The sequence below is a fragment of the Convolutriloba macropyga genome, chromosome 2, assembly GCF_964194025.1.
Source record: "Convolutriloba macropyga chromosome 2, txConMacr16.3, whole genome shotgun sequence".
NCBI lineage: Eukaryota > Metazoa > Xenacoelomorpha > Acoela > Convolutidae > Convolutriloba > Convolutriloba macropyga.
The window spans coordinates 57,301,188-57,315,663 of NC_134469.1; the positions used below are offsets into that span (position 1 = coordinate 57,301,188).

General features: G+C 34.3%; 1 protein-coding gene across 1 annotated transcript in view; it reads right to left on the reverse strand.

The window, feature by feature from the left end:
- The window catches only part of LOC142334531 (cleavage and polyadenylation specificity factor subunit 3-like), a 139,821-nt gene that overhangs the window by 65,570 nt on the left and 59,775 nt on the right, over positions 1-14,476 (reverse strand). Inside the window, exons 5-9 of the mRNA XM_075382630.1 lie at positions 11,202-11,299; positions 10,917-11,045; positions 10,755-10,839; positions 7,795-7,887; positions 7,503-7,592 (exon numbers count right to left, since the gene is read on the reverse strand). Coding sequence (XP_075238745.1) covers positions 7,503-7,592; positions 7,795-7,887; positions 10,755-10,839; positions 10,917-11,045; positions 11,202-11,299 — 495 coding nt within the window. The remainder of the gene's footprint in view (positions 1-7,502; positions 7,593-7,794; positions 7,888-10,754; positions 10,840-10,916; positions 11,046-11,201; positions 11,300-14,476) is intronic.

A 14,476-nucleotide genomic window follows, 5' to 3' on the forward strand; every position in this document is an offset into this window, starting at 1 on the left:
GCATGAGAGAAGAGAAAGAGAAAAGCAAGAGAGAAAAGAAAGAAACAAAAGAAAGGAAAGGCAGAAAAGAAGGACAGGAAAAAAGAGAAAGCAAAAGAAGGACTGCAACGAAACACAGAACAGAAACAGAGAGGCGAGAGAGAAGAGATAGAAAAATCAGAACGAGAAACTGAAGCGAGAAACGAGAGAGAAGAACATAAGAATGAGAAAGGCAGAAAAAAGAACTGAAAAGAAAGCGAGAAAAAAAGACGGAAGAGAAAAGGACAAAAAAGACAGACAGGAAACACAAAAAGAGAGAAAAGCAAGACAGAAAAGCAAGAGATAAACGAAAGAGAAAAAGACAGAAACGAAAGAAAACACTGACAAATGAACAGACAGAAAAAAAGAGAAGAGAAAATAAAGAGAAAAAAAAGAACGGCAGAGAAAAAAAGCACAAAAAGAACAAAAAGAGACGAAAGACAGAAAAGAAAGAGAGAAAAGCAAGAGAGAAAAGCCAGAGAGAAAAGCAAGAGAGACAAGAAAGAAACGAAAGAAAAGAAAGGCAGACAAGAAGGACAGAAAAAAAGAGGAAAGAGAATAAAGAAAGACAAACGAAAGACAGGAATGACAGACAGGAAAGTCGGAGAGAGAGAAAAGCAAGAAATAAAAGAAAGAGAGAAAAGAAAGAAGAGAACAGACAGACAGGAGAAAACAGAAAAAAAATGAATAGAAAGAAAAGAAAAACAAAAGGGAGAAAAGAAAGACAGAAACGAAAGACAGAACAAAATGCGAGAAAAGAAAGAAGGAAGAGAAAAAAACAAACGAAAAAGAAAAGAAAGACAAAAAAGACAGAGAGAGAGAAAAACAAGAGACAATCGAAAGAGAGAAAAAATAGAAGAGAAAAGACAGACAGACAGACGAAAACAGAAAAAAAACGAAAAGAAAGAGAAAAGAAAGAAACAGAAGGGATAAAGATAAAGAAAGACAGATAAAACAGAGATAAAGAAAGACAGATAAAAAGAACAGAAAAGAAATAAAAAAAAGATAAAAAAGAAAAAAGAAAAGGAAAGACAGAAAAGGAATACAGAAAAGCAGGAAAGAAAAGCCAAAGAGAGGGGGGAATAAGAGCAAAAGAAGAAATATAGAAAGAAAAAGAAAAATGAGAAAAGCAAGAGAAAAAAGAAAGACAAAAAAGCAACAAAGAAAAGTACGACAGAAAAGAAAGAGAAAAGCAAAAAAGAAAAACAGAAAGGCCAAAACATGCGAGAAACTAAAGAGAAGCGGCAGAGGAACAAAGAGAAAAAAGAATAAGAAAAAGAAAAACAGAAACGAAACAGACAAAAGAAAGAGAAAACAGACTGAAAAAGAGAGAAAAGACAGAGAAACGAAAAAGAGAAAAGACAAAGACAAATGAAAAAACAGAAAAGACAGACAGGAAATACAGAAAAGAGAGAAAAACAGGAGAAAAGAAAGAGATAAGGGAAACAGAGAAAAGAAAGAAGGGAACAGACACACAGAGGAAAACAAAAAAGCGAATAGAAATAGAAAAGAAATAAACAGAAGGGAGAAAAGAGACAAAAACGAAAGACAAAAAAGAAAGCGAGAAAAGAAGGACGGAAGAGAAAAAAAACGAAAGAGAAAAGATAGACAAAAAAACAGACAGGAAAAAGAAGAGAATGAAAAGCAAGAAAAAATCGAAAGAGAAAAGAAAGGAGAGAATAGACAGAGACGAAAACAACAAAAAAATCAAATAGAAAGAGAAAAAAAGAAACAAGAGAGAAAAAGACAGAAAGGAAAAACAAAAAGAGAGAAAAGCAAGAGAAAAAAGACAGAAACAAAAGCAACAGAGAAACGATCGACTGAAAAGAAAGAGAAAAGCAAAACAGAAAGGAAAAAAGATGCGAGAAACTAAAGAGAAGCGGCAGAGGAACGAAGAGAAAAAAAAGAATGAGAAAAAGAAGGACAGAAAGAAACAGACAAAAGAACGAGAAAAAAGACTGAAAAAGAGAAAAGACAGCGAAACGAAAGAAAAGACAAATGAAAAGACAGAAAACAAGAAAGAAAAGAAAGAGAGAAAAGAAGGGCAGAAAAGAAGAACAGAAAAAAAGAGGAAGAAAAAAGAAAAACAAACGAAAGACAGAAAAGAGACAGGAAATACAGAAAAAAGAGAGAAAAGCAAGAGAGAAAAGCAAGAGATAATTGAAAGAGAAAAGAAAGAAGAGAACAGACAGACAGAAGAAAACAGAAAAAAAGCGAATAGAAAGAGAAAAGAAAGAAACACAAGGGAGAAAAGAAAGACAGAAACGAAAGCCAAAAAAGAAAGCGAGAAAAGAAATAAGGACAAGAAAACAAGAAAGGGAAAAAAGTCAAAACAGACAGACAGGAAAACGGAAAAGAGAAAGAAAAGCAAGAGAAAAAAGCAACAGATAATCGAAAGAAGAGAGTAGACAGACAGACGAAAACAAAAAACGAATAGAAAGAGAGGAAAGAAACAGAAGGGAGAAAAAGACAGAAAAGAAAGAGAAAAGCAAGAGAGAAAAGAAAGACAAAAAACAGAGAAAGGAACGACAGAAAAGGAGAAAAGCGAAAGAGAAGAAAAACAAAGAAAAAAAAGATACGAGAAACTAAAGAGAAGCGGAAGAGGAACAAAGAGAAAAAAGAATGAGTAAAAGAAAAACAGAAACGAAACAGACAAAAGAAAGAGAAAACAGACTGAAAAAGAGAGAAAAGACAGAGAAACGAAAAAGAAAAGACAAACACAAAGACAGAAAAGACAGACAGGAAATAAAGAAAAGAGAGAAAAACCAGAGAAAAGAAATAGATAAAGGAAAAAAGAAAAGAAAGAAGAGAACAGACGCACATAGGAAAACAAAAAAGCGAATAGAAAGAGAAAAGAAAGAAACAGAAGGGAGAAAAGAGACAGAAACGAAAGACAGAGAAGAAAGCGAGAAAAGAAAGACGGAAGAAAAACGAAAGAGAAAAGAAAGACAAAAAAAGACAGACAGGAAACAGAAGAGAATGAAAAGCAAGATATAATCAAAAGAGAGAAAAGAAAGAAGAGAATAGACAGAGACGAAAAAAAAACAAAAAAAATCGAATAGAAATAGAAAAAAAACAAGAGAAAAAGACAGAAAGGAAAAACAAAAAGAGAGAAAAGCAAGAGAAAAAAGACAGAAACAAAAGCAACAGAGAAACGATCGACTGAAAAGAAAGAGAAAAGCAAAACAGAAAGGAAAAAAGATGCGAGAAACTAAAGAGAAGCGGCAGAGGAACAAAGAGAAAAAAAGAATGAGAAAAAGAAGGACAGAAAGAAACAGACAAAAGAACGAGAAAAAAGACTGAAAAAGAGAGAAAAGACAGCGAAACGAAAGAAAAGACAAATGAAAAGACAGAAAACAAGAAAGAAAACAAAGAGAGAAAAGAAGGGCAGAAAAGAAGAACAGAGAAAAAGAGGAAGAAAAAAGAAAAACAAACGAAAGACAGAAAAGAGACAGGAAATACAGAAAAAAGAGAGAAAAGCAAGAGAGAAAAGCAAGAGATAATTGAAAGAGAAAAGAAAGAAGAGAACAGACAGACAGAAGAAAACAGAAAAAAAGCGAATAGAAAGAGAAAAGAAAGAAACACAAGGGAGAAAAGAAAGACAGAAACGAAAGCCAGAAAAGAAAGCGAGAAAAGAAATAAGGACAAAACAAGAAAGGGAAAAAAGTCAAAAAAGACAGACAGGAAAAACGGAAAAGAGAAAGAAAAGCAAGAGAAAAAAGCAATAGATAATCGAAAGAAGAGAGTAGACAGACAGACGAAAACAAAAAACGAATAGAAAGAGAGGAAAGAAACAGAAGGGAGAAAAAGACAGAAAAGAAAGAGAAAAGCAAGAGAGAAAAGAAAGACAAAAAACAGAGAAAGGAACGACAGAAAAGGAGAAAAGCAAAAAAGAAAAACAAGAAAAAAAAGATACGAGAAACTAAAGAGAAGCGGAAGAGGATCAAAGAGAAAAAAGATTGAGTAAAAGAAAAACAGAAACGAAACAGACAAAAGAAAGAGAAAACAGACTGAAAAAGAGAGAAAAGACAGAGAAACGAAAAAGAGAAAAGACAAAGACAAATGAAAAAACAGAAAAGACAGACAGGAAATACAGAAAAGAGAAAAACAGGAGAAAAGAAAGAGATAAGGGAAAAAGAAGAGAAAGAAGAGAACAGACGCACATAGGAAAACAAAAAAGCGAATAGAAAGAGAAAAGAAAGAAACAGAAGGGAGAAAAGAGACAGAAACGAAAGACAGAGAAGAAAGCGAGAAAAGAAAGACGGAAGAAAAACGAAAGAGAAAAGAAAGACAAAAAAGACAGACAGGAAACAGAAGAGAATGAAAAGCAAGATATAATCAAAAGAGAGAAAAGAAAGAAGAGAATAGACACAGACGAAAAAAAACAAAAAAAATCGAATAGAAATAGAAAAAAAACAAGAGAAAAAGACAGAAAGGAAAAACAAAAAAAGAGAAAAGCAAGAAAGAAAAAAGACAGAAAAAAAAACAACAGAGAAAAGAACGACTAAAAAGAAAGAGAAAAGCAAAAAAGAACAGAAAAAAAAAAGATACGGGAAACTCAAGACAAGCGGAAGAGGAACACACAAAAAGAATGAGAAAAAGAAATACAGATAAAAAGAACAGAAAATAAACAGAGAGAAATAGAGAAAAAAAGATAAAAGAAAGATATGAGATAGAAAAAAAGACAAAAGAGTGAAAACACAGAAAAAGAATACTGAAAAGGAAGGAAAACAGAAGAGAGGGGGGGAGAAAAAAAAACGAAAGAGAAAGGAAATACAGAAAGAAAAAGAAAAACGGAAGAGAGAAAAGATACAGAAAAAGACAGAAGAAAGAGAAAAGAAATCGCAACAATCTTTGTTGAGAAACTAAAAACGCTATACAAAATCTTAACCGTGTTGCATTTCTTTATCTTTTTTTGTCATTTAAATGGACAATTTTTCATCTTCGATTTCATTTCGGACTTTTACTTAAAGAATCTTTATTCTGTCAATATCTGTGATGCATCGCGCATGTCAGTCAAGGATTGTTTTGGTGTGACACATTTTTAGGCGAAGGAATACTTTTTTAAAGCAGGTTTACAGTCATTGACCTATTTTTGCATAAGCAGTTCTTCGGTTGTTGACCTTTTTGGCAAAGGCAGGTTTTCGGACATTGGCAGCTTTTTCGGTCAATGACCTATTTTCGCATCCACGGCTTATCATTCATTGACCTTTACGGCATAGGTAGCTTTTCAGTCTTTGACCAATTTTTGCATCCGCAGTTTTTCGGTCGTTGACCTTTTTGACACAGGCGGACTTTCGGACATTCGCAGCTTTTCGCTCAATGATCTATTTTTGCATCCACGGCTAAGCAGTGATTGACTTTTACGGCATAGGTAGCCTTTCGGTCAAAGACTATTCTGGTAATGGCAAGTATGCATGCAAAACGATATGGCGCATGGTGTTCGATGGCTTTCTGTCGACGTTGAATCAATAGCAAGGGAACAGCAAGAGAACGCTGAACAGCAAGGGATTTAGCCTAGTGGTTTGCGAACGTTTTTATATTCTGATCGAACTCAACAGATCTCGGTACGAATCCACCTGGCATATGGCGCTCAAAAGGCATGCATAACGCTGTGTTGTATGTTTAAGGGCCTTTAAAAAATGTGAAGATTAGCAGCTTAAACATGCCGCCTTATGTGTTCACGCGATTAATATATAGACTAGCATTTCTCTTTCTAACACACACACACACAGGAAGATAAAACGACACAGCGTCGCAAGGAGTGCTCTCATACAACAGGCGGAATGATGTTGATTAGAAACTTTTGTCCACAAAAAGCAGGGTACCCGACACGCCATCGAACCCTCGACCCTCAAATTAGCAGTCATCCATTTTATCAACTGCGCTTTAACGACTACATACCACTGTTTCTCACAATCGCTATTCTATCAATAATAATAATAATTCAGATTGAGAGCATTTAAGAACCCGCAAAAATCAAAAAGTAAAGCGTGAAAAACTTAGTTGAAAGCTAAGAGCGTTCTAGAACAGCGCTAAATTCGTAAGGCTAAAATTCAGCAGAAAAACACACGCTAACAATAAGAACTTCAAACTTAGTTCTAGAGCAATTAAAAAACACAAAATACCCAAGACAGTAAACCCTCCCTATTGGCGAGCATACTTTTAAGCTCTCTTAGCCTCGTGGTAACTGCACCTGACTAACAGTCTTTTGTCCCAGGTTCGGTTCCCACCCATTTTCTTTGAGCCCTTTAGGTCATTGAACCCTCTCGATTTGTTCGCTTAACCATGCTGCTCAATGCGGCTCTAAAACATGCGCTTCGAGAGGCCCTTTGAACATAAAAAGTTTGCCCAAATTTTGAGCTCACGTGTTCAATATATAGGATTAGCATTTTTCTTTCTAACACACACAGGGACATAAAACGAATCAGCGTCGCAAGAAGTGCTCTCGAACAACAGGCGTAATGATATTGATTAGAAATTTTCATGTCTAAAAAAGCAGGGTATCCGACACGGGTTCGAACCCTCGAACCTCAGATTAGCAGTCATCCATCTTGCTACCTGCACTATAACGACTACATACCACCGTTTCTGACAATCGCTTTTATCGAATCAATAAACATAATGAGAGCATTTGAGATCAAGCAAAAATCAAAAAGTAAGGCGTTAAAAACATAGTTGAAAGCAAATAGTGTTCTAGAACAGCGCTGATTTTGTAAGGCTAAAACTTTGCAGAAAAACACTCGTTTACAATAAAAACTTCAAACTTAGTTCGGGAGCCCTTAAAAACACAAATTACCCAGGACAGCAAATCCTTCCTATTGGTGAGCATACTTTCAAGCCCTCTTAGCCTCGTGGTAACTACACCTGACTTAAAAGTCTTTTGGTCATGGCTGCGGTTGTCACCCATCTACTTTGAGCCTTTTAGGTCATTGAACTCTCTCGATATGTTCGCTTAACCTCAATGCGCTCAAGGCGGCTCTTAAACATGCGCGTCGAGAAGATACTTAAACATGAAAATTTTGTCCAAATTTGGAGCTCACGCGATAAAATATAGGTTATATAACAAAGCGATAACAAAAAACAAAGAAATATATACAAAGTGATAGCAAAAAAACTCAACACAAATAAATTGCAGAGAGACTAGCTAATTAGATAGTGAAATGTGATAGCCTACTTTACAAATTCTCAGTTCTATTTTGGCAGTAAAAAATCTTGAAAGAATCAAAATGTCAGGTAGAGCAGTATAATTCAACAAGATAAGTTGTATTCAATCGTAATGTCTCCACAACTCTACAATCACTTAATCACTGTATAATTTTCAAAAAGGGGTTTAGGCGTTCCAAGATATGGAAATAGCGCATAGACTCAAGACAACCACAAAACTCGTGTTTATACTTCGTATTTAAAATGCCACAAAGTTCATTTTTCTCAGTGCCGTACAAAGGCTAGGAAAAGGGGCGAAATTGAACAAATTAACTAACCGATATGAGTACATGTGGCTTGACTTGGGGCACTTCAGCCTTCATCAAATGTCTGTCCTCTTCACAGCTGTAGTCACCCGTGTACAGCACCTGCAGAGATAAACGTGCATAAGACGCAGAATGACTTAGTTCGTAAACTTGGTTCAAACTAGGACATTGATTTTGCATAAACTCATTAACCAGCACACGAGAGTGACCGTCGGTTTAGAATGTGATCCGTGGTACCCATTTTGTTTAACGTTAGAAAAGAATTGGGATGCATTAGACAGCTGGTAGTATTTCTCGTTCTTACTCTGACTCCTGCAATCTCAATCATAAACATGCATGCACCGAGAACATGTCCAGCATGGTAGCACCAGAACTTCACACCACTGATGTCTTGGACCTGAAAAAAAATTTCAATGAGATAATTTGAAGATTTAAGAGTCCCAATGATTGTTCTTGAGCTACAAAATTTAATTACATAGTAACTATATAGGTAAAACATTTCGGGTAGGTATAAAAATTGCGCCATTTCTATTTTATTGTGGTCATATGCTGACCCATATATGAATAAACATAGCCGGCAGACTGCCGGAAAATAGCCGCGACAGACGCTTGTGGCCTTCCGTCAATTGAAACAACTAAAGAAACAAGATAGGCAGATTGACCAAAAGTCCTTTTGTAGACCACTAGATTTTTTGGGTTAGATACGTACGGTCAATTTTATGACACAAACGGTCTATAAGGAAAAAACCCTAAAAGAGCTTTCACAAAATTGATATTCGAAATCAAAAACTCAAGACTAATACTCAAGAATTGGGGCATAAAATTTGGCACCACTTGGGTGCACACTATTGATCTTTAACTAGGAAATGTTCATAAAAATTAAAGTTCCACAAGTGAGTTCAGAAACCATTTTTTAGTGAAGTAAGTCACGCAATTGACCTAAAAGCAGAAATTACGTCACGGTAAGACGAAACAAAAATCTGTAAGACGAAGTAAAAAAACATAGCAGGACAAGTCCTGAAATACAATCAAAAGAATTGAATGAAAAACTTAGACGTACTCTACCTGACCAGCATATCAATTGAACAATGCCAGCCAAAACACAAACGAAATCATCTCAAAAAAATTGAGAAACTAAAACAATCAAACAAACTAAACAAAAATATACTCATTGCTAAAACTATTGAAGATTTTACCCCTAAGGCAAAATTTGATACCTTTGAAAATACCTATTTCAAAAAAAGTCAAAACCAAATTTTGTTTCTGAAATCACTCCAGCTATTATCTCTGCAGGACCAGAAAAAATTCATTGGTCCTTGAAGATCGATTAACTGGAAAATGACCGGAAAATTTTTAAATTAATTGTAAATTTTAATGAAATTTTGCTAAAAATCGTAATACTGATATCTTCAGAATCATTTCTGTGTCTCTAGAGGCTATGCAGCAACCCAATTCTAAGCCTTAAAAAATTCATTGGCTCAAAGATCGATAGGCAATAACTTTTAGAAATTACAGATTTCAAAAAATAGTAAATTGTTCTATTAAAATGGTGAAAACCCCTAACAACTATTTAATAACATAAAATCAAACCCTGGATACCTGGCTACTGAGTCACGAAAAACTGAATAAAAGGCAACTGTTTCGGACAAAACTTGAAAATTGCAAATTTAATCAAAAAATTTTTAAAATTCGAAATGTTAAATTGTTGAAAACAGATCCACTGAAACTAACAACCCAGCAGTAACCTTTTATCATCGAATAAACAGACCATCGAATAGGTTTTCTATCACTTGAAAATGGACAAACATCAAAAATTGACAAAAACTTTAGGAAAGATTTTATCAAAAAAATTCTATAATTTGAGACATTGAAATGTTGAAAACCAATCCATTGTTACTAGAAACTATGCAGTGCCCTAATATCAAAACTTAAACGAGATTCCCTGGTCCCTGATGCCGGAAAAACTCAAAAATAACAAAAAAATTTTTCAAAACTTGCAAAAAAAAATTGCAAACATAGCTGGCAGCTTGCCCGAAAATAGCCGCAATAGATTCGTAAATCGGCAGTCTAAAAAAACAGTAAAAAAGACAGACCAAAAAAATTGTCTTTTCATTGAAGGCTGATCTGTTATATTTTGATTGAAAATCTGTATAAGTTATTGCTGCCTCTATTAGCTGATCTAAAATAACCTTCATTTAGAGTGACACACACCCAGTTGACCTTATCTCTTTGAATTAAAGTAAATAAAAGTCAATTTCAAATTGAGGAAGTCATTTTTGAAAGTGAGGTAAGTCAAGTGTGACCAAAAATTTAATCACGCGCATGAACAAAACAACTCGCTCCACTAAGAGCGCAAAATGACGTCACACATGCAATTCAGTTGAAATTGCATGAACGAATGAACAAAAAGTGGCTGTGGCGTCATATGGTCGTAACAAAAATCATGACGACGAAATAAAAAAACCAAGAGAAGGCCAATAATAGCCCCAGCTATCGCTGTGCGGCAATTAAAAATTAGTATCATTTTGCGTGTTTGTGTTTGCAGTACCAAAACATATAGCTCATAAATTGGTCATAATAGGTAATTTGTCTCGAAAAAAGCCCTCATCAACTTTTAAAAACTTCAACCTAAGACTAATCAAACAAAAAACTGAAAAGAAATCACAAAAAAATGAAAAATTGCACTATTTTGGGCCCAAAAACTCCTAAAAATGATAATTTAACCTTAAGTAACGGCCATCCCAGCAGCTGCACCACTCTAAGCACTTGAAGGACTATGAAAGTCCACTTTAGGCCTCTAATGAAACTTAATACCCGCTGGGCTTTACCTGTTTATCCCTTTTTGAAAGGTCAAAGTCATTGAAAAATGTGTGAACACATCTTAAAAAAACACACAGCGCCCCAATACAATTCAAATTCTTTGAATTGTAAAAAAAATAGGAGCGCAATAATAGCCGCCTGGAATTGCTGAGCTGACGCGGCTATTAACAATGTATGACATTTTTGCGTTTCCCGCATTGCTTTTATAGTTCTATTTTTTATTGCAGCGGTAATTTGGGATCATTCTTCTACACATTTACTAGGCACATGTATCACTATTTATTAATTTGGCAGATCTTGCGCATTAATTGTTTAATGTTTGCTTCATACTTAACTAGTTTGCTTCATACTTAACTTAAATTTGAAGCGCACCAGTAGATTAATGCATAAATCTTTATTACATTGAGTATAAAATAGAGTACGAAGAAAAGAAAAATGTAAAACCTGGTGGAAGTTGACAGTCTCTATCCTCTCCATAGATGCATCCAAATCTGTCTCCGAGAACAACATCTCATCCGATCCAATATTGCTGTCAAACACAAAAAAATACACATCGTTCATCAAAACGTGAAAATGATTGAAAATATTAGATGATTTATAACTGACCTGACTTTGAGGTAGTCTGACATGAGAAGTTTGTAGATGCTCTTTGTGGCGTGTGTCATAAAACATCGACCTTTGAACGCCGTCTTTGTCAGGAAATACGGCAAAGCACCGCAGTGATCCAAATGGAAACTAAAAAGAAGTCAAAGGAGTGTCATAGAGGCATAAAGAAACAAACTTCGTCATGAGTATTCAACTGGAAGGTTCTATCGGTACTACAGCCCTAAAAACAAAGTTTAAAAACATCACGTTCCCGGGGGATCAGGACAAGACAGTGAATGTGCTTACTGTGTGACAAGAAGAAAATCGATTTCAGAAGGTTCCACGTGTTCAATGTAGGGCAGAGACTCAAAGCCATGATGTCCAGGATGAATGCCACAATCCAACTATAACACAACTTATGCTAACAACAAAATTTACAAGGAGGCTGGGTAATGTGCACAATGTTCCGAACCCCCAAGCCATATTGTTTACTTAATAGTCTACCAAATGAGCAAGAGAAAAAAATTTCCAGAACCATATATTGTTCTAAACGCAAACCACCACATGAATTAAATAAAGCCGCATTGGAGAGCCGATGATGCATTCCGTTATAAAGACTACAAGACAAGACAAACAACAAAAAAAAACAAAATACGGTCAAACTCAATATCAATTTTTAAAAATAACTATCAGAGTCAAAAGCATCCGATAAAAGCTGACCTCTCCTTAATGAGAGCAAAAAATGTAACAAGTCAAGAAAGAAAATGTAACAAGACAAGAAAAAAAAGGCAAAGTCATAACAACCATCAGCTTTCAACTAAAAATACCAAATAGATTATTATGTAACACTAATCGGAGCCATTGGGACCAGTGAATAGTGATATAATAAATAAAAACATGCCACTTGGGGACCCCATGTGACCTGGCTTTGATGGAACCAGTTGACAAAATAAAAAACAAAACCAATTAACAAAGACAATAGCTAATTACGACAAAACATTAAAATATATTTTTACAAACACATAAAAACAAAGTCAAAATGGCATCAGATAAAACCAGACAAAAATCAACAGAGCGTCAAATAAAGCCTCTGTAAACAATTTGTATATGTCTGCAAAATACGTATGGGACCGGTCCTTAATGAGTCCAGTTAACGAGTCTTTACAAAAAACAAAAGTGCAAAACTTGAAAAAATGCAAAAACAATAAATTTCAAAATTAAAAAAAACATTAGCTATCAACTGAAAAAAGTTCCTTTACACCTCCAAAGGAAACCATTGGGACCAGCCATCATACTGTAAATGTCATACGATTCTAAAAAAGACAAATCCAAAAATCAAAAACTCCATATATTTTTGGGAGGAAACTATGTCGAAGCGGTTAAAACAAAGATCGATTCATTAAATCCAATACAAATCTTCGCCTTCTCTCATCATCAAGGCCAGTGGGAACCGTGATTAATGTAATATGATAACAAAAAACCTCAAAAATAGTCCAATATCATGAAATCACATAATTTTTTATGAAAACTCGAAGTATAAGAGCCACACCACAAAAACATTATTAAAATAACAACAAGTATGAAAACTACTAATGATTCCTTAAAAAGAAGACCCAACCTTTGTTTACTAACACTATGCTAAAAATTCATAGGAATAAAAATGCCAAAGTTGAAAAAACCAGATTTTTTTTAAACCGATTACTTAAAATAAAAACGACCAAAAATTTTAAAATAAAAAAAATTAAACTCTAACTATATAGGAAGCCAGTCCTGGCTCTTATTAGTTGAGACTAAGTCCTAAGACTACAAGTTAACAACGAAAACTAGCAAAACTAAAAATTTCACTCATAATTTTTACAAAAACAATTAATTGAAGCCAGTAAAGCCGTACATTATTAAATGAAAAGTTTATAGTGTTAAACCCGCAAACTTTTGAAATTATGGCTTTAAACATCGACAGAACCTAATTTAAACTAATTATGGCTTTTTGAACATCGGTGGAATCTAATTTTTAAAAGGCTACGCGAAAAAGACAAAAAAAATAACCACAAGCACTGACCGGTATCAAAAATGCAAAAAAAGTTTACGAAACCAGAAGTCATAAAATTATCAGCAGCAACAAAGAAGCATTAGAGTGATTCATGTCTGCTTCATCCAAAAAACTATGAAAATTGTCATTAACGAGACAAAGCTAACACTTGTGAAAAAAATCAGCAAAAAAAGGACAGTTCATAAAGTCGAGCAAAAGTTTCAAAACACGCTTAGCTATCAAAGAAAATCATTAAATTCATTATTAATGTCCAACTAGGGAGCCACTGATGCTTTTCATCATCCGAATTATATGCTACGACCATAAAAAGAAAGACAAATAGAAGAACAATTGAAAAATGGAATTATATTTTGAAAGAAAATGGGTTCGAAGCCGTTGAAACGATACTTTTCTATCCCTTCGTTTCAATGCCAATGGGACCTGCTTAGGTGATAATCTGACAAGCCGCCAAAAACAACTTGAAAGCTGGCCAATTATTTAAAAGTAAAAAATTTCGTAGCTAACTCGTACCGAGGATATGAAATCATTAATTAAACAGTATAACCTCATGTAAGGATTAAATTTTTTACAATCTAGAAAGGACATAGATACATTGTGTATCAACTGGAAGCATTATATAGGATAACTTATACCATTTAGAGAAGTCAACTGGATCTCTTATTATTGAATTTCAGTCATGAGAACACAAAAAACATCAAATAAGGAAAATCAGAAGAAACCAAAAGATTAAGAAAACACATTGTCGAAGCCGTAAAAGCATAAGTTTTTCTCAGAGAACAAAATACATGATAATTGATCTTCAATTTTACGTAAATATGTAAGGTTAAGAAGGAACACCTGATAAGAAACTATTCTGGTCAGTAATTAATAGGGGAAAACATAAATTTGCTACAATAATTCTTAAAAAAAGACGTCGCCTAAATACAGAGCAATTTTTGACTGTCAAAAACCACAATGAGGCCGCATGCAGTCTTTATTTTGCTGCATATTCATTTAAAACAACATTAATAAACTGCTCTAAATGTTACCCATATGGAGATATTTGCAACACCAATTTCATTATATCAAAATAAAATGATGCAATTTGGATTATGATCGTTTTCAGTAGACTTAAAAGAAACTTTCATTCCAAAACACTGTTTTAGGTAGTGAAGGTAACACTACCTCTCTGTTGAATCTACTCAAAATTGTGTCAGCAAAGTTTAGATCTCTACCACCGTCAAGTGAGAACAAAGTGTGTGTGAAAGACGCATATTTGGTGCCATATTTGGTAAATTTTGACAAATGTCGCACAAACCGTCGAAATAAACAATTCAGCCAATTCAGCAACGGGACAATCCTCCTCTATGTATATAGGCCAAACCAATAACACTATTTTCAACAAAAATTTAGAAAAAACATTGGCAAAATTGATGAAATTTTGGGCAAAGCACCAGACCTCAATTCAAGTTTACGGAAATCAAGTTTACCAGAACTCAATTCAAATTTTGTGGAAGCCATAAAAACCATGACACTTTCTTGCGAACAATAT